This window comes from Helicoverpa armigera, chromosome 2 (genome assembly GCF_030705265.1).
Source record: "Helicoverpa armigera isolate CAAS_96S chromosome 2, ASM3070526v1, whole genome shotgun sequence".
In the NCBI taxonomy this organism is placed as follows: domain Eukaryota; kingdom Metazoa; phylum Arthropoda; class Insecta; order Lepidoptera; family Noctuidae; genus Helicoverpa; species Helicoverpa armigera.
The window spans coordinates 2,988,926-3,015,544 of record NC_087121.1 but is presented as its reverse complement, the minus strand read 5'-3'; the positions used below and the strand labels follow the sequence as shown (position 1 = coordinate 3,015,544).

Sequence of the window (26,619 nt, the reverse complement as noted above, 5' to 3'; positions counted from 1 at the left end):
TGAATTTAACGTCAGTTCAATTGTTAATGTCAAACTCTTACCTAGTAAGTAATGTCAGTTATTCATGGTAAATCGGGTCATAGTGATCAGATATTGATTAAAGATATGGAGTCAACTCGAATACTTAGAAAAGGTAAAATAGATATTGGAAAAAGGATTGTTTTGATCCTTAAGTGTCATGTAAAGTCGTGGGTTTCAAAACTCCTCCTTGGAAAGTCGATTAACTAAAGGGAGACATTTAAATGCCTTCACTTTTGATAGTTTCTTCAAAAATTCCACTCATCATAAAACGTTTGATATCACGAAATGCTCAGAATTCCTGAACACATAATAATAAAGAAGTAAAAACGCACTCAAATGTCTATGGTTCATAAGTCAGATATCTCTCTTAATTATCTACTAACTACCCTATTTACCATTATCAACCTTATGTTTTAACAAATAAGGTTGAAAGTAGTACACAAGGAAGTAATAAGGTATATCCTATCCTTAGTTATGAGGTATTTTATTGGCTTTTAGGAGGTTCAAAGTTACTTTGTTGGTATCGTTAAAATGGTATGAAATCGCAATAGTAGTCAGGGTAACGAAAAGTGAAATATGGTTGAATGTAGGATTATATTTCTGAATAGAGATTGTTATGTACAAGCTGAAAAGCATCTTATCGATACGCTATTAGGGTTCGATTTTCAGTAACATAATTTACATAAACCAAAGGCTGCCATAATTATAATGAGGTTGCTAATAAGCTCAGCAGCAGAAAAAAATAGATACCATAGAGATCCGTATGACGAGAGCGAAGTCAAGTGCTATTCAATAATATCCTACAGACAGCGTAGCAAAATGCAAGTATAGAAATATACCGTCGTACCACAAACGCTTTTAAACGTCTGTTAATTATGAAATAAGGTCCGTTTTGCAGCCACACCTTTTTTTGACAAGTGTTCAACAGATGTTTAAGTTTTTGTGATAAGGCTGTTCGTGTGTATTGATAACATTAGCAGATATTCTAAAGTAAAACTGTTAATTACCACCAATACATATAATATGAAAGAAACAGTAACTTTAGTAATTGATCCATTAGCGTTCTTGATAAACATTTCAACAACATGACGGTTCCAATTACGGCATTTACAAATGACATAAATAAAAAGTTAAATAAAATTAATTCATAAACGTTTATTTGATGTTTTAACCATACAAATCCTTAATAAGCTATTGAATTCTGATTAGGTCTACTTTCCGAAAATTATGTTTAAAGTAGGAGCGTTAAATTAAACAAAATAAATTGAGTTTGCAATTTTGATGGAGGTAACCATTTTGTTTACAGTAGCTTGAGCTGTTGTTTACCTTATTATTTTCTATTCGTCGGCCATTTAATTTTGTTGCAAGGTAACTCTTTGGTGATGAGAATTTATTCTATAAGCTGTGAGTGAACGGATTAGCAGGGAATGCCTGAACTTGGGAGGGGAGGATTGTAGCCCTCTAAAGTGCTAGATTATTTAAGAAATTAAATCTATGTCCGCTATTCAATTTTATTGAGAAAATTTTACAATGAAATAGAAGATCGAAACAACGCAAACAAAGACCCACACCCACATTTTTATCACGTTTCTCAAAAACCCATGGGGAATATTTCTTCACTTTTATATAACTCTGACATAAAAAAATTGCAAACTTAACCCTCCAATACCCTTCTTCTCGAAACTTCGATTCGTACAAAATGAGTGCACTGTCAAGTTCAATTGAGTACAGTATCGAAACAAAGTTTCGTTGGAATGACACGGGCACTCCCGTTTTATTGAACAGAACTTTGAAGGTGGTCTGTACTTTAAGAAAAAGTTACAAATAAAGTGGTTTGGTCGTACTTTGTAATGTTGGTTAGTGAAAGTTAGGTTGAGAACACTCTGGTTGTTTTTAAGTGGAGGTGCACGAGGCATGTTCTGCTTTAGGTACAGTTTTTAAAACCTAAGGCTTGCACCAGGACTCCGGTATCAATATATTGGGTTTGCGTCGGTGCACTTACATATGAACCGACAGAAACTACTTTGATCACGATTGCTGGAAAGGTACCCATAAACAATAATTTGTAGTAATTTTGCTGTTCCCTGCGGTCTAACTCATGTCCAGTGAGATTCCCATTTCCCGCTCTGGAAAAATGTATCTTCCTATAACCGTTCTTAGGCCCTGCTCAATGTTTTGTATTTGCCCAGACGCCACTATAATGCCAAAACTACTAAGTTTTTTCGTCTAAGCTCAGAAGATAAACATAGAGCTACTTTTGCAGTTATAATATTAGCAAGAATTTAACAATTCAAGCATTGAACACACTATTGCTTCTTTAAAAATAAAACTAAGAAGCTTATTTTCCAGCATTTAGCGAACAATCTGGGTTAATATGTGGAACGCCCTCGGATGCACCGAGTCGAGGAGATTATTAGCCATTCCTTTGTGCTGGAGAAAAGAGGTTTACTGAACAGAATAACCTTAGATAGAGGTCTTAACCTTAGTAATAGAATAAATGCAAATATTTGTTGCTCTTTTATCTTTGTGTGGTGAATTTTGGTGTGGTTCTAGACATTGATAGAAATTGGAAAAGTAAAAAAATAGTTTGTTTTAGGAGTGATTAATATACAAGAGAGTGACTGACTTCTTCTTACATATTTTTAAGTATTTCTGGTATTTAAACTCTTATGTACTCTTAGGTATCTGTGGAGATCAAAGGGGGAGGCCTATGTTCAGCAGTGGACGTCCTATGGCTGAGATGATGATGATGATGATGAAACTCTTATGTTGCTCTTCTGTATGAATGTCGAGTTGCCAGTTTCCGTGAAAATTTATACAAAAAAGGCATACTTAAGCGTAGCTTCCACTTCGTTAACCATAATACAGAAGAATTTATGAGAATTATTTTTCATACATGGCGACCAAAAAACATCGCTTTTAAATCTGCCCATTGACAGCCGGACCATGGATTACACGGTTCAAAGCTCGTCGCGCTGAAAAAACGTTTTCATATTTCCTCACAAAATGTTTTGACTTTTCGATTGCATGAAAATACGTCAAAATTCGCGGAACGTAAACGATTGCCGTGAAAGTGGTGGAATAGTGATTGATCGGTCCATTCAGATCAAATATTCAGGATTCAGGATCAAATATATTGTTACTCCGTATTTATTAGAACACCACCTTTCTTGTGGTTTTACTAGCTACCGCCTGTCATCGCTGATAATATAGTTTTCCAACAGTGAGACATTTTTTTTTCATCGTTGCAGTAGTCCGGTGCTCTTTTTAACAAACATAAATAGTTTAGATAAAGTATTAAAATATAAAGGAAAACATAACTAACCACTCAATAAATTATTAATACCTATTACCAAAATTCACACCGAAATCTCTTGAATTTAAAACAAACGACCCCTAATCCTTCAGCGGCTTGAGATATCTTAAAGGCTTTGATAAACGGAGCTCTTGATTAATACAATAATATTTTATTTAAGCTCGCTCCAAAAATAATCTTATTTTAAATATAAATTACGCCATTATCTGGTAAAATATTATCATTACGCTTAATTACCGGTAAAAACATTGTTACCGGTAAAAGTAGCATTGTTACCGGTAAAAGTAGCAATGTTACCGGTATTTATTGCGGGAAACAATGGCTCGTTAATCTCCTCTATATTTACAAACTTCAATATTAAATGCTATTCACGCATAATTTTGTCATGAATCCGATTATTGTTGTTCTATAAACAGTTTAATAAAGCACGTATTGTACAGAAATTAATTTTATTGTTTGGTCTAAAATTGGTTAGTTTGTTCAATTTGCCGTATTGTGTACGGCTGACCTGATTGAGGTGGGATTCCAATCTAACTAGATGCGGCTGGGTGGGTTTCAATATTTGACGTGGTCATGATTTGTGGCTGTTATATTACGTCTTGAGAATATTACTAGCCAGTTACAAAGGAGATACTAGTTTCGCCAGATTAGATTGGATTACATTGCTAATTATTTAACCATTGCTACAGATGCATCGTGTGAATGGTGCACATTTTCATAACAAATGAGTGATTTCTGAGGAAGAAATATGGTGTTTTACTGAACCTATGCACCGTACCATGTATTGAATGAATTCGAGAACATTATGTAAGTTATAAGCAAATTGACTATTACTTATCGAAAACTTTACTCGAAGTCAGTAGTAAAATAAACACAATGCCGAGTTGCCGATTTCCAGTGTATGAAATAAGGTTTTTGAAAATACGTTGTTTATTTTTTAAAAGTGCGTGACAGAATGAGCTTTTATCACCCGAAAGAATATACCATCATATTCCTGCTATCACATAATACATACGCCATGAAATGTATGGGGCGGCGTGCGAATATTTCACTTATGTTAATAAATATCACTGCTCCATTCTTTGGTTTGCGTGACACACATCTGTCATGACTAGTTAGTTTGGTAGTGTTTATTTTTTCAGATTTGGACATTCCAAGGTCTAGTATGTTTTTTAGCCTGCGTCTAGAAAACTGATACCTAAGTGTGAAAATTATGGATAAGGATGAGGGCAGATGCGAAGAATCTATAATCGACGAAGAATTAAGCTCCTCCGAGCCTTTTCCCAACTATGTTGGGGTCGGCTTCCAGTCTAACCGGTTTCAACTGAGTACCAGTGCTTTACAAGAAGCGACTGCCTAACTGACCTCCTCAACCCAGTTACCCGATCAACCCGATACCCCTTGGTTAGACTGGTGTCAGACTTACTGGCTTCTGATTACCCGTAACAACTATCAGGCTCCGCTATCGTTAGATATAAAACTATGGGTTTATACAGGAAAGGCGAGCTTTTGTCACATGGCTCACATAAACACACATTATTTATTAACCATCATCCTAATGAAATAGGTATCCATACTTGCATTTCATCAAGCGAAGTATCAAAAAACCTGTAATTTAAAACCGTCGAAATGCACAGTGTTCAAAGGACACGAGTTAATGGAAACAAAACATGGAGCGCTTTACTTTGTTCCCGCACTGAAGTCTGTTATTATGTGCATGTAGATAGCAAGTAATTGTGTGTTGTCGTTGCAGTAGACGCATATTTATGCAGAAGGAACGGGTTATTTATAACTAGCTGTTCTTTACGGTTCCACTCGCGCTCCTAGAGAATTTCTTTCCGCACATGGATAAAAAGTAGCATATTTTGGCCATGATTGACTTTCGATTCAATAAATGTTTTAAGAGTTTTATGAGGCTCTATTCATATCTTAAATATCCTCAGCAGCCTCATAAAACTCGGAAACAGCGAATTGCCAAATAAGTATTTAAGTCAAAAAGCAACAGAGAACTTTACAATTGCAATACTTTAGCTATTATGTTACTATTATGCTTGCTATTATGTTATTCTTCGAAACCTTAATTTATGCACTGAGCTACAAATACATAAGCAGATACAAGGTAGATTATTTTTCAAATAAAATAAAATGACCAAGCAGTCGCTATAGAATTGTACTTACAAATGAAGTTATATCTGAAATCTGTAGACGTAAACAATTTGCATTAATATTCTGTCCGTCTAGACTGCATCAATACTCGTAATGGCATTAATTCTGCTATCCGATGCGAATCTGATAGACTGTAATAGTAATAGACGCTTCGACATAAAATTCTGGAACATTCGTACATTCTACTTTCGAACTTCATTGAATGTTTAATTTTGAATTTTCATAAAACTCAAATCTCAGATTCCATAAATCTTTAATGTAAGGGATCGTAATATTTTCCACTAGGTATGTAACTGAAAATCTTGATACTAAATTGTGCTTTCTTTGTTTCAGGTGATATTCGTACATAAGTGTAACATACAAAAATACGAGTGAAAAGTGAGAATCAGTGTTACTTCTCTTAAAATTAGTGTTCAAAGTGTACATAACATCGCGTAATAATAGTTCGTAAATATTATTTTCGTAAACAAAATGCTATAAGCGTGCGTTCAGCAGACGTGTGTTCCCCGCGGCGTCACCACGAGGACTGCGACTAAACAGCGATGGCTAGGCCTGAGGTTGTGCGATGAGCCGGCCGAAGAGGAGGGGATGGACGAGCCTAGCGCCGCCAAGCGGCCGTCAGTGCTAACTATAGACAGAGCTGCCTTCTTGCTCTTGAGAGTCAAGAGGGCTTTCAAGAAGAAGCGGCAACAGAGGAAAGAGAAACAGTAAGTAATTTAAATATAAGTAGAACATATTTTTTGAGTTAAAAGATAGGAGTTATTTTTTAATTACGGACCTTTTGACAATGATGAACAAGAAAAAATCATATTAGCAGTATCGACCTAGCTACGCCTTATGTGATGACCAAAGAAAAGTAATCAGTGGGTAGACTTTTTACATGTTTTTCGGTACTGGATTTTTTTTGAGATTAAAAGGACTTTCACTATAGGATTATATGGTAGAGATACCTACTTAAATTAGTTCTAAGCTTTTGCTCAGGTAAACAGGTATTTAGAAGTTTGGATGTCTATCTAATCAAGGATCCGTAAGCCATTTAACATTTCTAACAAACTTGGAAGCTTAATTTTGGGCACAGACCACGTAGATACGGGCTGAAAAAGTTTAACACCGTTTCACGAACTTCGTAAAAAGTTCCTATTCTCCTAGAATGTTCTTAGGAATACATAGGTATGTAAGACCTTAACTTGATACAGATTAACTTGGTAGCCAATATACTACTACATAACTTTATGTATAACATGTTTCTTTTCAATTACAGAAATTAGAATATTGACCCCTTTTAGAACTCTCTAAGATAAAACTCCAATTAGCTTCCACGGACAATAAAAAAACTGTACAAACAAGGTCTAATTACGGCCACCCCAATCAACCATCGCGTCCTCATTACACATTACCTGCAGATAATCCCTTTGCTTATACAAATGCAAATGAGGGTAGTTAGCAATACGGACACGTACCACGTTTACTGAACCCAAGGTCTGCCTACGTGAACACTTTCAGCGAACATATTGATGCGACGTACATTGCTGGGCAACAATGCTGATGCGATCTCACTCGTTACACTAGCAAGCAATGAATACTAGTGCGGAGTAATTGCATGAATAAATAAAAGTGGGGGAACGAAACGGCTTCATTATGCGTCGGTCGTTTTTGCTGTTTGACTTATAATTATGGGTGAAGACCCATAATCCGATATTGGGGCAAATACTGTTATAGCCAGTGGCGTAGCGTGGGGGGGGCAGGGGGGGCACATTCCCCGGGCGGCAGCTTTTAGGGGGCGGCAAAATTTACCCAATAAAAAAAAAATTGTTCGCAACAAACAAAACATTAAACAAGTTGAAACTTTTTAAACTTAAAATTAATTATTGTTAAAATTTGGTACTTAAAACACACGTAACACTACATTTTACGTAATTTTGGTTTTGAGTCTTAAATAAAAAATAATTAAAATTTCGCGCTCGCTTCGCTCGCGTATTCAGAAACTGTATGCGCTTGATTTTGCATTTGTCAACAAACAAAAAGTTAAGTACGTTTGGGCTAAATTTTACGTAATATTTGGTTTAAGTCCCATAAAAATTTCGCGCTCGCTTCGCTCGCGTATTCAAATACGATATGCCCTTATTTTTGCATCTGTCAACAAACAAAACATTAAGTATGTTTGGGGCTAAATTTTACGTAATTTTTGTTTTATGTTGTTTTAAGTACGATAAAAATTTCGCGCTCGCTTCGATCGCGTATTTTGGATTTTTAAAACCTTCCAGAAATCAAGTAACAAAGATATAAAAGAAAAGTCTACTTGAGAACCTCCCCCTTCTGCCGGGGCTGCGGGTTGTTCGAAAGAGTTACCATAAAACATAAAAGGCCTTTAACACGACGGTTTTTAATCAGTAAGAGTCTGACACTCCCTCACCGCTGCTAACCCACAGCGGGAAGGGTCATTTGATGATTTTTAACGTCGATACAAAAACCTTTTTGAAGTCGGTTAAAAATGACAAACGGCCAGTAACACTTGTTAAAAAAAATACACGGGAAGGGGCGGCAAAATCGACAACTGCCCCGGGCGGCAGATACCCACGCTAAGCCACTGGTTATAGCTTATTGCATATTATATCGTCCTATAACGACAGTGTAGATATAGTTGAACCTACATTTTATTTACGTTACGGTAACTAAACTATGAAGATTAGACAGACCAAAAAGTCTAATGACGAAATTATTCTGTCCTGATCCTGACAAAGTCATAAATCAAGATCTTTTTAGTATTCCGATCAAGCTTAGGCAAGTTCTCGAAGGCAGAGACAAGAATTATACTTCGATTAGTTGCGAAATTTGCTAAACTTGGAGAATTTGAGCTTTGAAGTTGGTCTCGATCTGTCCCAGTTTGATTTAGCTGAACTAGTTTAGAAATAGGTATAATCAGGATCATTTGTTGTGTAGATTCCTTTCATACATTAATTGTGTAAGTATTTACATCGTTATGTCAATTGACTGTTAGTCGTAATTATTTTTCTTCGATTTCACCTAAACTTAGGAGGGAGGCTGAGGGTCAAGTAAAACGCCGTTTAAATCCTCCTTCTATTTTATTTACTACATCTCTAATTTACACTGCATTAGGCTTGTTTGCAGGTTCTACCAGCATCTTATCGTCTTCAGCAGGCTTCTCAGTTTCATTATCTTTAGTCACTACAATCTGAGCAGTTGACTCCTTCCTTACTGGAGGAGGTGGCTTGAAGAAACTAACATTATTTTCAATTTTTTTATCTCCAACAACTGTGATACCGTCTTTTGCAATGGAGTCTTTCTTCTTTGGGAATTTGGCCATTTCAAAGGTATTCATTACGTTTGCCATATCTTTTTTCTTTGGGAACAGGAAGATTTCAATTGCTTTCGTTTTTAGGGGAGGTAGCATCGATTTATTTGGGATTATACTATCGAGTAAGAATGGCATCATAGGCAGATTCGATCTAGCTGGGCCGGGTTTAGGTTTCGGGGTAGCAGGCAATTCGAAAACAATAGTTCCTTCTTGTATTTGCTCGTGAGAATCACAGCATAGTGTAGAAGACAGTGGATCTTTGTTAAAGGAGAACAAGTCATTATGCATAAGTATCTTGTTAAGGAAGCTACTTGGGTTGCTTAAGAGGGAGTCTTTAGGACTACGGAGGCTTGAACAAAGGCAGGGCTCCTCAATGATTGTCTCCATTTTGGGAATGAATACTGAAGGTGGCATTTGGTTGTAGCTTTGGCTTTCTGGTGGATTTGGATGATGATTTGGATCTGCAAACATTAAAATTAATTTTAGATTTCAGCTTTGAATATATAAATCCTTAAAGAAACGATAAAACATAGATCTTCTTTTGTTAGACTATCGGACGATAAATCTAACAATAAATACAGCCGTCGAAGCTAACCCTCAGCCCTTTTGAGTCCTTCAATATATCTTTGCGATCTTTTGGGACAGCGTCCTATTTCATCTAAATCTTACCACGACCGTTACCGTTGAAATAAAATGAGATTTCCATTTTGCCGAGGTTCACCAGGGAGTTGGTTATCGTAGGCATAGGCCGGACTGCCTCCCTTGAGGAGACGACGGCGAGGCACCCCAACAGTACAGTGAATGCTTGAGAAAACATATTCTGCGAATAAATAAGTTTACATCAGTGACTTCATGGCAATTCTGAATTTAATGCCACGTTTGTGTCGATGAATTTGTAGTTGTGGATTTTTGCTTTAAATTTCGTTTCAGGAAGATATTTTACCGTTTTATTATTTTTCTATATTATGAGTATCATAAGACCGTCTTTGTAAATGATCGTTGGATTTTGAAAATTAAAATAAGTTGTTTCATGTACCTACTGCGTTTTTTTCATTAAGCTTTTCAGTACTACGTTGACGTAATTGCAATAATTAGTAGAATTCTAATGAATAAGCTATCAACTTAGCAATGACAATCATCAATATTAGATGGGGTAACCCAAGAAATCTTATGATTGAATCTGTGTGTTCAAATTATTGACCAAATTAATGAAAAGATGAAGAGAGAAGAGAGAGGCTTATTAGTCACTAAAATAATTTAAACATGAAGAGAAAAGGCTTAATTAAAGCAATACATACACAAAGAAATAAGCTTGGAAAAGCAATATTTTAGTTGTAAGTTTGCTTACCGTTTGTCGTACTCGAAGAGCAATAACGAATTGATTGAAATTCTACTTCAAATCAAATTCTTTTTGTTTCGCAACTTCCATTTGGGTTTTATTGGTTTCTCCATTTTATTGTTACGATTGAGAAATAGGATGTTGGCAAATTGTCGGTTCTATCGAGATTAAGAATGGGATGTTATTGCTCGTCCATTATGGCAATTTAGGGAATCTTTTTTCCTCTGGCGGGGGTTTGTTGGGATAGAAATGATGTTATAGATGTTATTTAGATATTTTTCTGAAAAGAATCATGTACTTTTATTATGTTTTCAAATGATATTAAGATTACATGTGAAAAGGACTGCATTGCTATGAATTTGAACGGACTTATTGTAAGAATGTTCGATTAACATAAAAAAATGCTATTATTAATCATCATTCTAACTAAGCCATAGGACGTCCACTGCTGAACATAGGCCTCCCACATAGATCTCTACAGATACCTGTTAGAGGCGATATACCTATTACTAATGTAGACGTTGAAAATACCCTTTTCCTAATGAGTCAACAAAGTTATTTATAATCAAGCTAAAACAATTTAGCCTGAAAGAAAATCCTTGATTCTTCCCTGGAATATTAGCAAAACCTTCCTGAAACTGGTGTGTAATGAAAATAAAAGTTATGAGTTCTATAATTTTGTTCATTACGCAGAAATGGGGAGGTCGTGAATATAATTTCATCTAGAAAATGAATTGAAATCGATTCTCTGAAATTCCATCTCAGTCTGAAAATTTGTATGAAAAGTAATGGTATTAATTTTATTCCAGTAGGTTCCTAACTACCGATATTCAATGAAAGTGAACTAGCGTTTCAATAATATTATGTACTTAACTTATTTTAATCTAGAAAGTAATTTAACGATATCGAAGACCTAACAGGCAGACATGTGTTGCTGGAGAGTTTGTTGCGCCACTTCTTTTTCCCAGTAAAAACACATAGGAAGCGGTGAAGGGCGGGCGTTTTGGGGGCTGTCTTTTGTTTTTGACGTTCGAAAAGAGCTGATTTATCAGCCTAATTTGAATAATCGTTTTTGAGTTTGAGTTTGAAGAATATCATTTTCAGACAGCTGGCTAGTCAGATATTTGTAATAACTTTTGAGATTTTTTAATCTATACTACAGGACAGGATTACAGGAGGCTAACATAGGTACATCATTTTTGAGGGAAAGAGGCTAAAATTTAACAGTCAAACTAAACAAATGTTTAAGCAATCATTCTTTTATTTACATCATCGGTGAAGGAACTCGCTTGCATACAGTTGCAGTAAAGTTCTATATAAACCTATTTTGATCTGAACGCATTTCGTACCGTATGCAAGCCATAAAATGCGCTTAAATTGTTTTTATTTATAAACGTCGATTTCAGAAACTGATCGTAAAATTTCGCACGTTTCGTGTTGCCAGCGTCGGGAAATTCCCCAGAGTTTAGGGAGAGTTTTGAGGATTATTTTTGTGGGCGTCCACTTTGCTGTTAAATGTGAAATAATGAGGGGTACTTAATTTGTTATTTGGGTCTTCTTTGACCGTGGTAAATTGATTTTGTTTTTATAAATATATTGACTTGAGTTATTTGTTACAGTAGCGGTTTAGTGTATTATTTTTTTTCAAAGTGTAGTTTTCTACGATGTTAACTTTTTAAAACTGATTTTAACTACCATAATATAGAAATATGGCAAAGGGTATTGAACATAAAATTTTAAAATTTAATTAACAGTCAGAGCCGACACCAAAAAATTGGAGCAGTCTCTAGAAAACACGAAAATATAATCTATATTTGTCCACACCGTCAAAGCTGTCAAAATGTTTTATCCGTCGAATCTTTCTTTCTTCCACTAGCAACCCCGCATACAGGCGGTTATTGGTTCGTTTCACGTCAACAGTAAAACGCAATGGCGGGAGCACATTTGGCATTCACATTACTGGTATGTACTCTGCGGAATAACTACATTGTTAAGGCTTACCGAATTATGTTGTTTTGGTGTTAGTCATCAAAATATTGCAGTTTGTCTATCTGTGGGTTTGTAGGATCGTTAGCTATTTTTAATTTTTCATTTTTCATTTTCATTTTCAATTTCGGAGCCTTTTAGACAGCATCGGATAGTTTACCTCTTTATGCCTACCTCACACCTATACACTGTATATCTAGACTGAAAACTTCAATTTATTAGAAAAATCGCTATATCTTTCACAAGTTACGCAGGTATTGCACGTGCCAGTACATGCGTCACTCCTATAAACTTTTATCAGAAAGGTTCTGTAAGTTACACACAATACGCAAGTTTTGTACGAGTATCAGACTTTTTTCTATTGCGGGAAAAAAGTACGTGTCGATGAGTTTCAAACTTTTCAGTAAATAAGGGAAGAAAAAGGAATAGAAAGTTTTTTTGTTTACCATTGTACATATTCTTAGTTGTACTTATGGCTTAACATTATAAAGACGAAAGTAAGTTTCTTTCTAGAACAGTTGAATCACTGATAGATATAGGAGTATACCTACCTAGATAGGTAGCTCTCTAGATAGGTAGTTCTATAGCTAGGTAGTTCAGAGATAGGCTAGTTTTTATCCAGGTGCGGCATGTAATTCTCTTGGGATACGGACGGATATGCAAAATGTAGTATGGATACTAACACCCCCGTTTTTGTGCCTTTTATATTCAGGAAATATCCGAAGATTTCAATACTATTCATTGTAGTGGTTTGTGTATTATTTTATTTATAGCTTCAACCTTTTTACATCGACAATACCAACAACACAAATAAAAAGTATTGTCATAAATAAATAGTAGTTTATTCGAAAAAATCATGTTAACATTTTATTCGCTAGAGACTTTTTTCGTTGTAGGCGAATCATCAATTTATTGGTTATTCCATTTCGGAATGTCGGTAAATAAAAAACAAACAGTGTTCGAATTACGAATTTATGGCTTGTACTGGTAATTCGTTTTGCGTTGTGGTCAAAGGGGTAATTTTTGTGGTGGCTCTCGTTACGGTAAGTTATGATGATTGATGGTGCTGTGTTGCGTCATATTGTTTTCTTTTGTGGTGTATTATTGTTTACTACGGTAGTGGTATTTGTGTTACCTAATACATATTCTTATGGTTATTTTAGTATAATGGTTGCAAATCTTTACAGCTTAATATCGACGTACATAGATGAAAAGTATTGGACTTATCGGATACGAAAATCAAACTCCCCCATTTAGAAAGGGTTGTGAGAGGGTTTGAGAGTTTGAAATAAGTGGCTACGTCAGCGTCTATAATGTCTGTTCGTTTTTTAGAAGTATATAGCGATGTGTAGTTCTTCAATTTCTACATTTTTTTAATATCAAAAAGCTCATCTCATATCAGATCATTTAAACAGAGAATTTTAACTAATCAAGCAGAAGAGTTGGCAAAAATCTGTTATAAGTAGTTGTCGTTGCTATTTTACAAAATGGAGAACAATCACCATCTTCCATACATTTAAACTATCAATCATAAACATGTTTTTTACTTCCTTTTTTAGATTGTAGCGATACTGGAAGATTCACAAGCTAATAGTATTAATGCTCATGGTATGATGAACGTGAAACCTTATTTAGATCCCAAAAGGCGAAGCGAGATAGTTGACCAAGCGTTTTCAGAACAAAAAGATGTTTTACTTGATATGGTACGTATATTTTTGAAGTTATTAAAACATGAGGAAAGTGAAATTCCGCTTGGAGCTTTCGCTTATGCAGTAAAATGAAAACTTTTTATACTATATAAATTACTTTGTTCAAATATTCTGCATATTAACTAGATCGAGACTTACTCAAAAGAAGCAAAAAATCTCAATCCTGCTAGATGCTGCATATTTATTTCCACCATCTAAGATTCACAGCAAAAAGGCAAAACTAACCCAAAAACAAAACAGAGAAACCAACAAATATCATCCCAAAACACGAACATGTAATTTCTAATAACACCAAAGCAACTCGGGACCAGAGCGCTGATCTTGAACAAATGTATCGCAACTTTGAAGAGGTGATCACAGTTTCGGCACATGAAACAATTGCCTTTGGTGAATTACTCTTGATGTGCGAAGTTCGCAACAAATCAATTATCTGAGCCCGTAGGGCTTGGGTTGGAGACTAACCTTGTTAGAGTGTTCATACATCATGTAGCTTGTATATACGGGATACGATATATACATAGATAGAATGATGTACGGGTGTAGAAATATCTGTTTCGAAATTGGAGACTGTGGAATGATTTTAACTTTTAGAATTAAGATCAGTTGCTAGAAGTCTCTGAAAATGTTTTTCTGGGTTATCTCTTTTTCAGATTTTCTTATTAGCCAGTCCCTTATTAAGGTCCATCTCTGCCTTTATTCCAATTTTACACATTTTTTCTGAAGGCGTCTCGCAATTACGAGTAACATAATGTTTAGAGAAATCATGATCAATAATTTTATTGGCTAGTGTAATGGATATCATTGTACCAACAATACATACAGTCTATCTTTATCACTATAGGTATATATACCTACTCATACTCCCGAACTGTCCCTAAGTAACTAATCAATACAAATCGTCTACTGTCAAGGTCAAAAACATCATTTATGTTCGTTCTTATTAGCTCTGATGAGATTTGCGTAAGTTCTTTTATTGGTGTATTTTTTGCCTTTTCATTACCATTCATCTGTATATTGCTCACTTTTATTGAACCAGAATCTATTTTAATGGAATTTAGGTATATACTCCATCATTTGTATTACATCACATTTTCTCTAGGGAATTGAGTTTTTTTACATCTAAAGCAACCTCTTAGCTGTGAGAAAAATAATATTGTGGCCAAAGTAATTTTGAAAATACAACATTAATTTCAGCTCGAAACAAAATTGAAAGAAGTGAGAGACAAAAAGAAAAAGAAGACACATTTCTTAGAAGCCAACCATACAATTAACAATAGTTTTGAAAATAACAAGCCTTGTGACAAGAATTTGCAAAATCTTGACGTGAAACTGAAGGTCAATGGCATTAGTGCTATCGGTGATACGAATTTGCAACTCAAGCATGGAACTGGTATGAAAGTTGCTTTAACTTTATGTATAGATATATTGGACTTACCTATTTATATGAAAAGTAGGTATTTTAACGTCTCCATAGATAAGTAGCAAAACTCTAATGCACTTCTTTAGGTAACTCATAGAATCGCAAAAGGACTTAATTATTTATAAAAGGTCTGTCGTCTACAGTAATATTAATAAACTGAAGAGTTTGTTTGTTTGCTTGAACGTTAGATAGCCCACTTGTCGAACAAGGCTATAGATAGGCTTTTCATCCGTGTACATGAAGTATTTACCCAAGTGAAACCGCTGGCAGACTATAGTATACATGTAAAATCCTACGTACGATCGAAGCCTCCGTTCCCAAGAACTTCTTAGTAAGAAGTCATTTACAACTTTGGTCACAGAAGTTTCCTTAGCAACAAAGGGAGTATCATTTTATCAATGTTCGTCCTCCTTTTAATATAATACGCCAAAGTTAAGTCAATTTCACAACTCCTCCGTAAGTAATGAGAGCTGACAGGGTAAATTAATTAGTGATGACGTAAGCTTTTAATTACGTTTGCTATCATTCCCAAAGCTTCTGAACATTTTTGAAATTATTTGAAAACTCAGAGGTGGTCAATATTTTAATATGAAAGTGATAATTTGTATGAGATAAGAACGGGTCATTTTAAGTCTCAAATGTAAGAGTCTTATTGCTTTTGAAGGACGACATCATTTATAATTACTAAATTATGATTGAAATTATATTGATGATGGAAAGTCACAATATCACTTACCTGAGGAGAAGTTATTAACTACTACCAAAAAAGCTAGAAGATTAATAAAGTACTAACAAGACTGCTAGAAAACAGTCTCATCACATCTATAAAATAGAGGAGCTCATAACATTTGACAGCCAATATCCAAAAAAGGCTGATAGAATGAAGGAAAATACTGCTTAGACCTAATCCATTACCCTTTTAGGCAAGGACTCTCTCAATTTGGATGCCAACGGAATATCGAACATAGGCAAAGTTCACGTCGAGGTGGGGGTCGGGGCATCTTCGTTGTACATACCAGGACTAAGCAATTTATTTGTTGGTAAGAATCATCATATATTTAAATATACTATACTGATATAAAAATAAGAAACCGGTTTGTTTGTTTGCACCCTAAAGGCTTCTAAACTGATTTGAATATTTTCACTGTTAGGAAGCAACAAAATTCTCAAGAAACATAGGCTAATTTTTATCTGGGTACGGGAATAAGTACCCCGGGATGCAGGCGAAACAGTGGAAAAATAGCTAGTGTTTGAATAGATATGGTTTCAAAAAACAAAAGATCCCTTTTTCGACGAACCTTTCTATTTATTAGACAAGATTATTAGCTATGAAATATCTGTCTCCATTCTTTTAGGAATATTAAACCGACCGTAAAACGATAAGTTGATGTCACTTTTATTTTACGTTCTGAATTTTAAGTCTGAATAATTTTTGGCTTTTTAAATGTAATCAAGCTTGAAGTAAAGGATAATTGACTAGTTTTTGAATTTCAACTCTTTTATTTCTTTAATAATTTAAGACTAGAATTCAAAGGAGCAAAATTCTTCTACAAAGAAATCATAACTCAAGAATTTGAGATACTTAAACTATTTCTAAAATTTCCAAAGGTCTCGGATGTCACAACTGCACCAAACTTAATTTGACAACTGAGCATGAAGCTGAAAAAGCAAATAATACGAGAAGAAGTGAAGTAGAAAGCAATTTGAATGAAACTACAGCTGCTACTCAAAATATAACTACCACACTTGAAGTCACTTCACAAGGATCAGAAGTAGCGAAGAATGAAACAGTTCAGACAACTGCAAACCCAAGTAGCGTTCTACCAATAGCAGTCACTACAGTTGCCAATATCACTGCCAACAATACTGTTTAGATAGTTAATGTGGTTAATTGTATTAAAGAAATATTTCATGTAGTTGCTTATTCATTTTCACACATCAGAAGATTTATCATCGATTTCACTGAGTTTCTTTTGAAACATCTTAGGTTGGCTTCCAATTAGTGCAGGTATGACTGCCTATTTGACCTCGACATCACAGCAACTGGATAAAACGATCTCGCTAAGACCACCTTTTTGGACTTATTCACATAAATCTCCACCAAGTCATTGATGACTGGACTCTTAAATGATGAATGCCCTCTGTGATGCTCATTGATATACAAAATCCTTTGCTGCCGTTACTAAGCCACTAACTCTACGCCATTTTATGGAACTTAATATTACAAAAGCAGACAGAAAATTACGTGCTAATGCTTCTAGACGGCAAATAATGTCGTCTACATATTTACATTAGACTATAGACACATTTATACATCGTGTTCACACAGCGGGTATGGAAATGACAGCCTCATATTATACAGTCCTTCTACTTCGCTAAATTACACGTTGTCAGGCGTGAGTGGTGTGAGCAAATAGAGTAAGAGTATCCGCAGACTGTAGACTAAACAGTCGGCCGACAGTTGGTCCTATTGTCAGCAATGTTTTAAAACGGATTCCTTGAATCTGATAATCCAAATATCTGATCGTTGTTATGTGCGTACTGCCATTCATCTTCGTGATGATATATGAACCCTAAAAAACTCATCATCTCCTGAACCTTTTTACCAACTAGGTATGTTGGAGTAGTCTTCCAGTCTAAGCGGATGTAGCTGAGTATCAGTGTTTTACAAGGAGTGAATCAACCCAGTTACTCGGGCAACCCAAAACTCTTTGGTAAGATTAGTGACAGACTTACTGGCTTCTGACTACCCGTAAAGACTGCCAAGGATGTTGAATGACAGCCTGATTGAATTATAAGCCCAAAAAAACCATCGGCCGACTAAAAGTAGGCAGTTTGCTGGAGCTCTAAGCCTAATGTACTAGCACAATAATGGTCTGTTACAAATATTTTCTTTGTGACCCAAACGGCTAATGACATATTATTTCACCTTATCGATGTTAACAGTGGCTGTTGGGTCACAATTGGCTTTTATTTGATGAAATGTATTTTTATCGGCTTCGGAGTAATTATTGAATTATTTAGTAGTTACCTCATAAATACATGGTATTATTGTGTTGTATGGAAGTTTGTGTTATCAGAATAGAAGTCAACAAATTGATGTACAGGTTTGAAGACTTGGGAATGTTCGGTTTAATCAAGGACCTACCTTATTAAGTTCAAGAGAACACAATAGGTATTTGGGAATAGGGTATATTAGGGAAAGTTCATGCAGTCAGTCATCATCATCATCATCCTCCTGCCCTTATCCCAATTTTATTTGGGGTCGGCGCAGCATGTTTTCTCCTTCATGGAGTCAGTAAAACCAATGAATGCTATTTCTACTATCACCATATTTTTGCTCAAATATCTGGCACTTAAAATAGCAATAATAAGTTTGGTAAGTTAAAATAAGAACGAGCTCATAAGTACATCTCAAAAATACACACCAAGCAAAAAAAAATATAAACTCCAGTACGAAACGACCGACAATTTACCTCTACGGTTTCCTAAGCATAACTTCTTAAATTCAATTGGGCGACTTGGCACGTAAGTAGCGTCGTTTGCCACAGGCACCACAAATGAGCTGTGTTGCATTTATTAAGAGAGTAAATGATGCAGTTATAGTATAATATATTGAGGTATAAATAGAGTGAAATTGTAGAATAGTTACAAGGAGAGTCAGAATATGGGGGTTGTAGGGTAAATACTAGGGTAATGAAAGGTTTCAAGTAGAAGGGTAAACTATGTTTCGAAGTAACTTTATTGTATACTAGCTGTTATCCCGGGGTCCTTGGGAACCACTGCTCTTACCCGGATAAAATGTAGCCTATGTTATTAAGGGATAGTCTTGGGGATAGTCTAGGTTTCCAACACTGAAATAATTTTTCAAATCGGTTCAGTAGTTTCGGAGTCTTTGGGGTAAAAACAAACGAACAAAAAATGTATCCTCTTTATATTAATATGTAAAATAAAGGATGTCAGAGTGCAGTACCAATTTATTACATAGACCATTTCTATCAGATAAAGGACCAATATCAAACAAACTATACACATTATCTTCCTAGTCAGCTGGCAAGAATCCAACTAAAAATGACTTTAAAACCGATATTGAATGAAATATTATACCAAATGAATGAGGAAAAAAAGAAAATATGCTTGAAACTGCATTTAAAATTTTGGTACATTTCCAAGAAGAAAAATATAGCCGATAGGATAACAACATTGTTCTAGATAATTTACTGTTTTTCTCACGCTTCGGGCTAAAACAATATTACTTTATCAAAAGTTATCACGAATCTACTTCGAACATTTCCAATAATTTTCTACTCGAACTCGATAGTTTGAAAGTTTTATAGATTAGTTAAATCTAGTGCTGTCTTACAGAATTTTCAGAGATTTATTGTAAATTGGTTACTATAAAAATATATCAATTGTTAAATTTCTCTGAACTCAAAAAACTAGTAAAATGAGCAGAAGAACTTTTATAAAACTAGCAGAAGAACTTTTTCTTAATTTCTTCGTTATTTTTTCTTGATTTATTTACACTCTACTAATATTTATTATAAACGTGGAAGTTTGTTGTGAGGATGTATCGATGTGTGGATATATGTAATCTTTTACGCAAAATCCATTTATTAGTTATTAATGGATTTTAATGTTTATCTTACGTGTAACAATACCTATAGGCTAGAAGTTTGCTCCATCATCTTTCTAGCCTTTTTTTTGACTAGTTTCCTAGGCTAGTAGTTATTGTATGTAAGCAAATCAGTTCCCTCGACACGCGTATTCAATCTCTCAGGAGCAGCTAGTATATTCAAAGTCATCACAAAGTAAGTCAAACTGTAATCTTTTACATAAATATCTGGATTCTGGCTATTTCTTTGTGTCTGTCGGGATTGAATGTGGGACTGTTATCAGCTATCCGCCGGGGGTTACGTAAACAAAATGGCGGCATGTCGAGTTAGATGCGCGGGTTCGCGTGTCATGTTTGTGTCTTTTATATTGTTTTTATGGGATTATGGCATATAATGGTCTGGTTGTTGTTTTCCTTGATTTTATTGTGGTGCATATGTCTGTTTTTCGTGGTGTCTTTTATGACTAAACTTATTCAGCCATGTTTACGTCAAATTGATGTAATTAATTAAGTATAATTTTTTCATGTGTTCTATAATTATTTCAAGATTTTACCTAATGCCTATCGACCAAAAAGAAGCAAAAAACATCACGTTTGCTGTCGAAGTGCCTATAATATTTTATTCTACATACTTACTTTTCAGTATTTACTGCTAAAAATGCAAAAGAAATACATCACCTGTGAAACTTTTAACTGTCTAACTATCAGATGTCAGACGGAAAGACGAATCCTAAAGATTTATATAATTTATCAATCATTTAAACTATTTTGCGGACGCGTAGTAAATCAGTATTTACATTTAAGTCAAAGTTATTTATTTACAACGTAAAAGCCATCTGCTTTAAAATATTTTCAGTGAAAATTTCGCCAGTGTCAAAGCTCGGCAGTGGCAATTTAACGTTCCAATTTAAGCATTGAAGTTTTAATGACGTACAGCTGTTCAGTGCCCCAGAAGTGGAGAAACCTACATTTTATTTTGTAACTGAAAATAATATTGAATAACTTACAGTTAGTTCTAAATTAATTTTTAGATTTTCGTAAGGATTTTAGCCAGAAGATTATTTCCGTTAGAACTTTTGTGGTATGGTATCCATTCCCATTAAAACCCGTCCATAATAATGTTATACCTGCAATATAATCAGCCTTTTTGCTGTCTCGATGCAGAGCATTGGCCTCTTCTTATAAAGAGAAGAAATGATCGCTAGCCAAGGCTTGCTTCCTTTAACTTTAGTCAGATTTTAGTGTTCAAAATTAATTAAGAATGTACAGATAACTTAGAAGTCGTTCGTACGTTGATTCATACTTACCTAAGGGTCTGGGTTAACGACTTCTATTTTTTTATTTCAGAATATACACATATTTACATAGGCATTATATAAAAGTATGCTCGTATTTATCATAAAGCACTATTCACCTATACTTACATACATTTTCTCTTCACCCCTCAGTGCGGCGGCGGCAGCGGCGGCGGCGGCGGAGGCGCTCGGCGGGGGCGGTCGGCGCGCCCCCCCGCCCCTGCTGCGCTCGCGCACGCTGCCCGCCATCATAGCGCCCGGCTTCTCTATACTGCATGCTCAAATCGATCCACAACGAACTAATGGTAAGTGGAAGTTTTTTAACTAGGTATAGGTATGTAGATATACTTACTTAAACATTTTTCATTTTTAGATATTTTATGATATGCCCCACATCTTTAATGTGATAGATCTAAAGATTTGCTCTACAAATCTATGTTGTGATGTATCTCCCTTGAAGTATAATATGTGAAATGAATACGTCACTTGAAGTTCCTACAGTTTTCGTTAACCCTCTTAGTTTGTCTAAAATAGGCTTCTGGCTACTTACCTATCGGTAAGCCAAAATGTATGAACACAACATTTGTTCGTATGTGAGGCGTCACGTAGCTAATTTTGGACAAGTAAAGCTATGACTATATAGTCTGAAATCACCTACCCGCATTTAGCAAGCGTTATGATTAATGCTCAATCCTTCTCTGTGTGAGAGGAGGCCAGTGCAGAGCAGTGGGACGATTCAATGGCTGTAACAGAAAGCTATGTATTTGACTGGATCTTTATAATGACCTCAGTGTTTTCACACCTAAAACACTTAAGCAATTTTAGAACGAAGTTTTTAATATCCGTACATATAAAAGTAGGTAAGTTGTTAAGCAAGCTATCGCGGTAAGTTTTAAAGTGAAATTGCTCTAAATCGCGTGGTAACAATCTACAAACTCATTTACTGGCCACAAAATTGTTTAAAGCACTGTATTTTTTTACAGCTGCATTTAAAAAAATACTCCCTGCATTTTCTAACATACGCATACTGAAATGCTGTAGGTGGTTTTAATTATGGATTGCAGAACTTTTTTATTACTGTCTAGCATGCACAAATTGGTTCGGAATAAACTTACTTTTATTAATTTCATGACATGAAAATACAGGAAAAAGTATAGTTCGCTTTTCAAAAATTATAGTTCGCTTTGGAAAATTCCTTCCATCGTAGTACCAACGTACATGTCTACTACATCTTATCAACATAATCTGATACAAAATTACTTTTTAATGATAGTGTGATACCTCCACCAAGGACTTTATTTAATAAAGAAGTCTAATCTACGTTCCACGTGCTAAAGCTCGCTCCCTTTTTTCTCACAAAGTGTAACAATACACCGCGCTACAAAAATGTCGGGGCAGATTGTTTGCAAAAACTTACAGCCGCATCCATACTTTAAGAGTATCTGTAGACAACATACTAAACAGTCGTCCGACAGTTGGCCAGAAAATACGAAAAAAATACTGTCTTAAGAAAATCGCGAATTTAATCAAAGTTTTAGTCGGTCTGATACCGTCTAAATACCTGATCGTAGTTATGTGCTTACTACCAAACTACCATTCATCTTCATACTGATTAAAGCTCCCTCTCCATGGTAAACTTTTGTTCAGCAACATTGTTGATGAGCAACAAGAATGTTGCTAGAAACATGCCTTTTATTACCAACTCTGCAACACGCAGTATTGTCAGCAACATGTTGATGCAACTTTATTTGTAAACAAAAGTTTACCATGTACGGGGCTTTGTAGCCCAAACAAACTATCGGCCAACTAAAAGTCTGCCGTTTGCAGCGGTACTCTAAGTATGAATTACTCCTTTGAGATCGCGTTCCTTTATCTGCACTCAAGTACACGGTACTTACCTCAAACAAATGAACTCAGATTTTATTGTTCGCGAAATAGCTTTTTCTTGAAGATTTTTCTTTTGCACTCGAATTTTATGCGGACTCTTTGCTTTGTTTGAAGTTTTCGTTTGAAAGCAGAATGTGTCTGTCGGCGCTATTTGTAACCCAATCAGAGGATCTTCAAGTTGAGAATGTTTTTTTTTTTATTCTTTTGTGTTGTTTGTTATGTAGATAATTCTATCAGTTATGGATGTAACTTTGATTTATTTGTAAGCCATTTCACAAACGTGCTTAAAGATGAACCCATTGCTACCCTTTAGTCTGTATGTCGCTATGAACTTTGATTTTACTATTATGCATTTTCATAAGACTGAAAATGGGCACTCGTACGCGCATCGCAGGTGCGATTTCAATATTATAAAGAAAAAAAAATACATGAAACGGCTAAAATACCTTCGAATATAAAACTTTTTCCAAATAAATGAGAAAGGTAGGTAAGCTTCAGGCAGTGTATCTTCAAAGAAGTCGTGACCAGTGGTCATTAACCAAGGGATAAACTTACTTATAGTACAAAAGGAAAAAGGTATAAAGAATATCGAAAATGTCTGGTAATGGTACATTTAAGGATTTTCTATTTAACTAAACCAAAAAGTACCGAAAACGTTTTTCAAAATTATTTTAGGGCAAACTTGAGTACCTAAATCATGTCGAGCAAAATGCCTAGACTATTTATTTCCCAAATTTATTATTCAAAATTCTATGGCGTCAATACTTTGCTTCTAATAATTCTAAATGACTTCTTCACTATCCAGTGTTGCTACAACAAAAATAAACAAACCGGTCATTACCGCACCAGAGCTTGTAACACTGGCGAGAAAAGTTAAGCCGTTGGCTCTCACGGAATTTAATTAGACGAAAAGTGTAACAAAAAGAAGGGAACAGTTTGAAAGTTTTCTCGTTAGCAAACTGTATCGTGTCTTTGTGTGTAATCCTTTTATTGCACTAGGATTTGCACGAAGACACGCTGCATGAAATTGTTCGACGGTAGCTAAAAAAGGACTGTATAGTAACTGTATTTTGTAAGTGACTTAAATTGGTGTATTATGATGAAGTAGAATCTTACAATACCGTAGAATAGTTAAGTAGGTACCTAAATATAAGCTTTTTAATCAGGTTATTGTTCACAATAGTTCATTGTGAATATCAACAGTTACGTTACATTTGTTTACAAATGCGGATACTTATGCCTTATTTATTATACTTTGAGATTTTGTAGGGCAAGCCTGGTGTTCTGTTATACAGGACTAACCTACTTCAGTCTCTATGTTTAATGCAACTTGTAACCAACAAATTCATGTATGATGTATGTGATGATGAGAAGTAATATATAATTAATTGATTGATTAATTGGTTTTATTGTAGAAAATACATACCCGTCTAATTAATTATTTGAGAAATTTCTTGTCAAGTTTTGAACTCGAAGACAGCGTTCACGTGCCGTTCAATATGGGTAAGAGCTTATGTGCTGGGATATTTACCAGTTTCATAAGTACGTCTACTACAGCGGTGCAGCATACGAGACGCGCATTATGGAGACGAACTTTACAAAAGAGATCACCAATAATTAAAATGTTGCGTAAGTACTTAATACTTTTTAAGGGATGGCAACATTGAACAATTTAAATGCCTATCATGCTAATATTGTAAAGCTGAAGAGTTTATTTGATCTCCAGAACTGCTGGTTGGATCAGAAAATCTTTCAACTTATAGCCATTTTTTGAGAAATGCGTGCCTACGTAAATTTTTAATCGGGTGCGCGAAATAGGTCCTACTTGACGTAGTCGTAAGCTAGTAAAAATATAAAACTTAGGTGACTGAATGCTAGATTACTGCCTCAACCGTGTGGTTGTTAATAATTTTATGTACCTCCATAATGTTTTACCGAATAATTAAACCATAAAAAAATTATGTGCCCATAAACCACCTTATAATAGTGCCGCTATAACTCAAACACTGCATAGAAACGCCTGCATTGGCGCATATTTACTGCATGAAAACTCCGCTATTATACCTGAAAAGACCAAGTTTAAAAATAACCTTAGTGCTTCCTTACCGTTTAATGTGAGTTTGTAAAATTCCATTAAAGTTCGCGTGATCCACAATAGTTTCTTCAGAGGCAGACGTTGCATTTCCTGAGCACGCAAGCTTTGCTGTCGTTTTAAAAAAACAACGTATCTGTAGTGAGCAAGGAGAACAAAAGACTAGCGGAGATGACATAACGCAAAATCTCCTTAGAAAGTACCGCGCCAAAATGTGCAGGTGTTCGGGGAACGAATTACTAGTCCCACCTTTACACGCCTCCTTTGGAACATGGCCATTACTATCAAAAGAAAATCACCAATCAATCAAGACCAATCTTTGACAGATTTTGTTTTGATTTGACAAGGAACTCGAACGTCTCATTAGTTCTCGTAACTGATCAAGCATACCATACGTTGCTTGACCTACAAGAAGACACCTGACCTACCTTCTCTATGGTATCTGTGCTATCATTTCTTCCTCCGTGATAGCACAGTTTAAATATAATCCATAGATAGTGAGTAAAAAGGTTGATTATCTTGGCTGACGGATAACCGGACTCCTTTCGGTGATTTGTTTGGTTAACAAAGCGGTATTCTGATTGGCTCGTTGGCTTTCGTGTTGAAATTGTAGCCGTGTTGTTTTATATCAGCGTTCGTTACAAGGGACTATCAATCTAACTGATAAAGGTATATGTTTGTCGGTTGGTTAATTTGCACAGCTACTGAATAGGTCTTGAATAACTTACCCACGGATGATACGAAGGGTGTTTAGTACACCAAAACCAGGTCCATTAGATCTATACTAATATTTTAAAACTAAACTAAGGGATTTATTTGTTTGCTCTAACAGGCAAATCTCAGAAATTACTGACGGGCCGGACAAGTAATTTTACTGTTAGATAGTCCATTCATTCATCATTAGCGAACCCCAGATTTTATGTTGTTTATCTAGTATACGTAAAATAGGTAGTCCTAGCTGTGGCAGAAGCTGCACTTTGCCTTTTTTCTTACTCTTATTTTTCTGTAAAAAGGAAAGCTCAGAGCGTTAAACCTAGACATTCTCTCAACGTCCTTATAAGTGTTTGTTACAGAGTTTCTACAAGGTACCTAAGTTAAGTTTTGCACCATGATATTAGTGATTCATAAAGCCTTTCGCTGCTGCCGTCAAGGAACGATTAATATTTAAATATAGCTTGTTGAGTGAAAAGTTTTCTAGGGATCAAGGAAGTTTCTTACTATATAATAGCAAGTTGTAGATAGTAAGTAGTAGGTCTGTTGACTTGTAATCTTCGTAGTATGTTATTAGTGCAGCTTCTCGACTAAGGGTATCATTATACGGTGTTGTAGAACTTGACGTCATACAATGTATATGTATGTGCGTATTGGGTAACCGGTATATATGTATTTTAGGTAATTTCATCCTAGTTTAGGTAAATCCTGATATAGATTTAATACATGTAAATAAATAAATGAGT

The 26,619-nt window shown here is 35.2% G+C and overlaps 3 protein-coding genes across 4 annotated transcripts in view; 2 read left to right on the top strand and 1 right to left on the bottom strand.

The window, feature by feature from the left end:
* LOC135118708 (uncharacterized) overlaps window positions 1–26,619 on the top strand; it is a 159,261-nt gene that overhangs the window by 67,322 nt on the left and 65,320 nt on the right. The window contains exons 2-3 of the mRNA XM_064041355.1: window positions 5,837–6,210; window positions 21,337–21,488. Coding sequence (XP_063897425.1) covers window positions 6,092–6,210; window positions 21,337–21,488 — 271 coding nt within the window. The 5' untranslated portion in view covers window positions 5,837–6,091. The remainder of the gene's footprint in view (window positions 1–5,836; window positions 6,211–21,336; window positions 21,489–26,619) is intronic.
* Window positions 8,579–10,277, bottom strand: LOC110372036 (uncharacterized). 2 transcript variants are annotated; one of them, XM_021328546.3, is made up of 3 exons: window positions 10,168–10,277; window positions 9,489–9,639; window positions 8,579–9,280 (listed from the first exon to the last, which is right to left on the bottom strand). In XM_021328546.3, the coding sequence occupies exons 2-3, from the start codon at window positions 9,634–9,636 to the stop codon at window positions 8,607–8,609; spliced, it is 822 nt and encodes a 273-aa protein (XP_021184221.3). In that variant the 5' UTR covers window positions 9,637–9,639; window positions 10,168–10,277; the 3' UTR covers window positions 8,579–8,606. The 2 variants fall into 2 exon arrangements, with proteins under 2 accessions (XP_021184221.3, XP_021184222.3); XM_021328547.3 differs by having other exon boundaries at window positions 9,501–9,639.
* LOC135117926 (uncharacterized) lies at window positions 11,984–17,189 on the top strand. Its single transcript, XM_064038424.1, has 5 exons — window positions 11,984–12,120; window positions 13,704–13,847; window positions 15,048–15,243; window positions 16,197–16,313; window positions 16,882–17,189. The coding sequence occupies exons 1-5, from the start codon at window positions 12,088–12,090 to the stop codon at window positions 17,145–17,147; spliced, it is 756 nt and encodes a 251-aa protein (XP_063894494.1). The 5' UTR covers window positions 11,984–12,087; the 3' UTR covers window positions 17,148–17,189.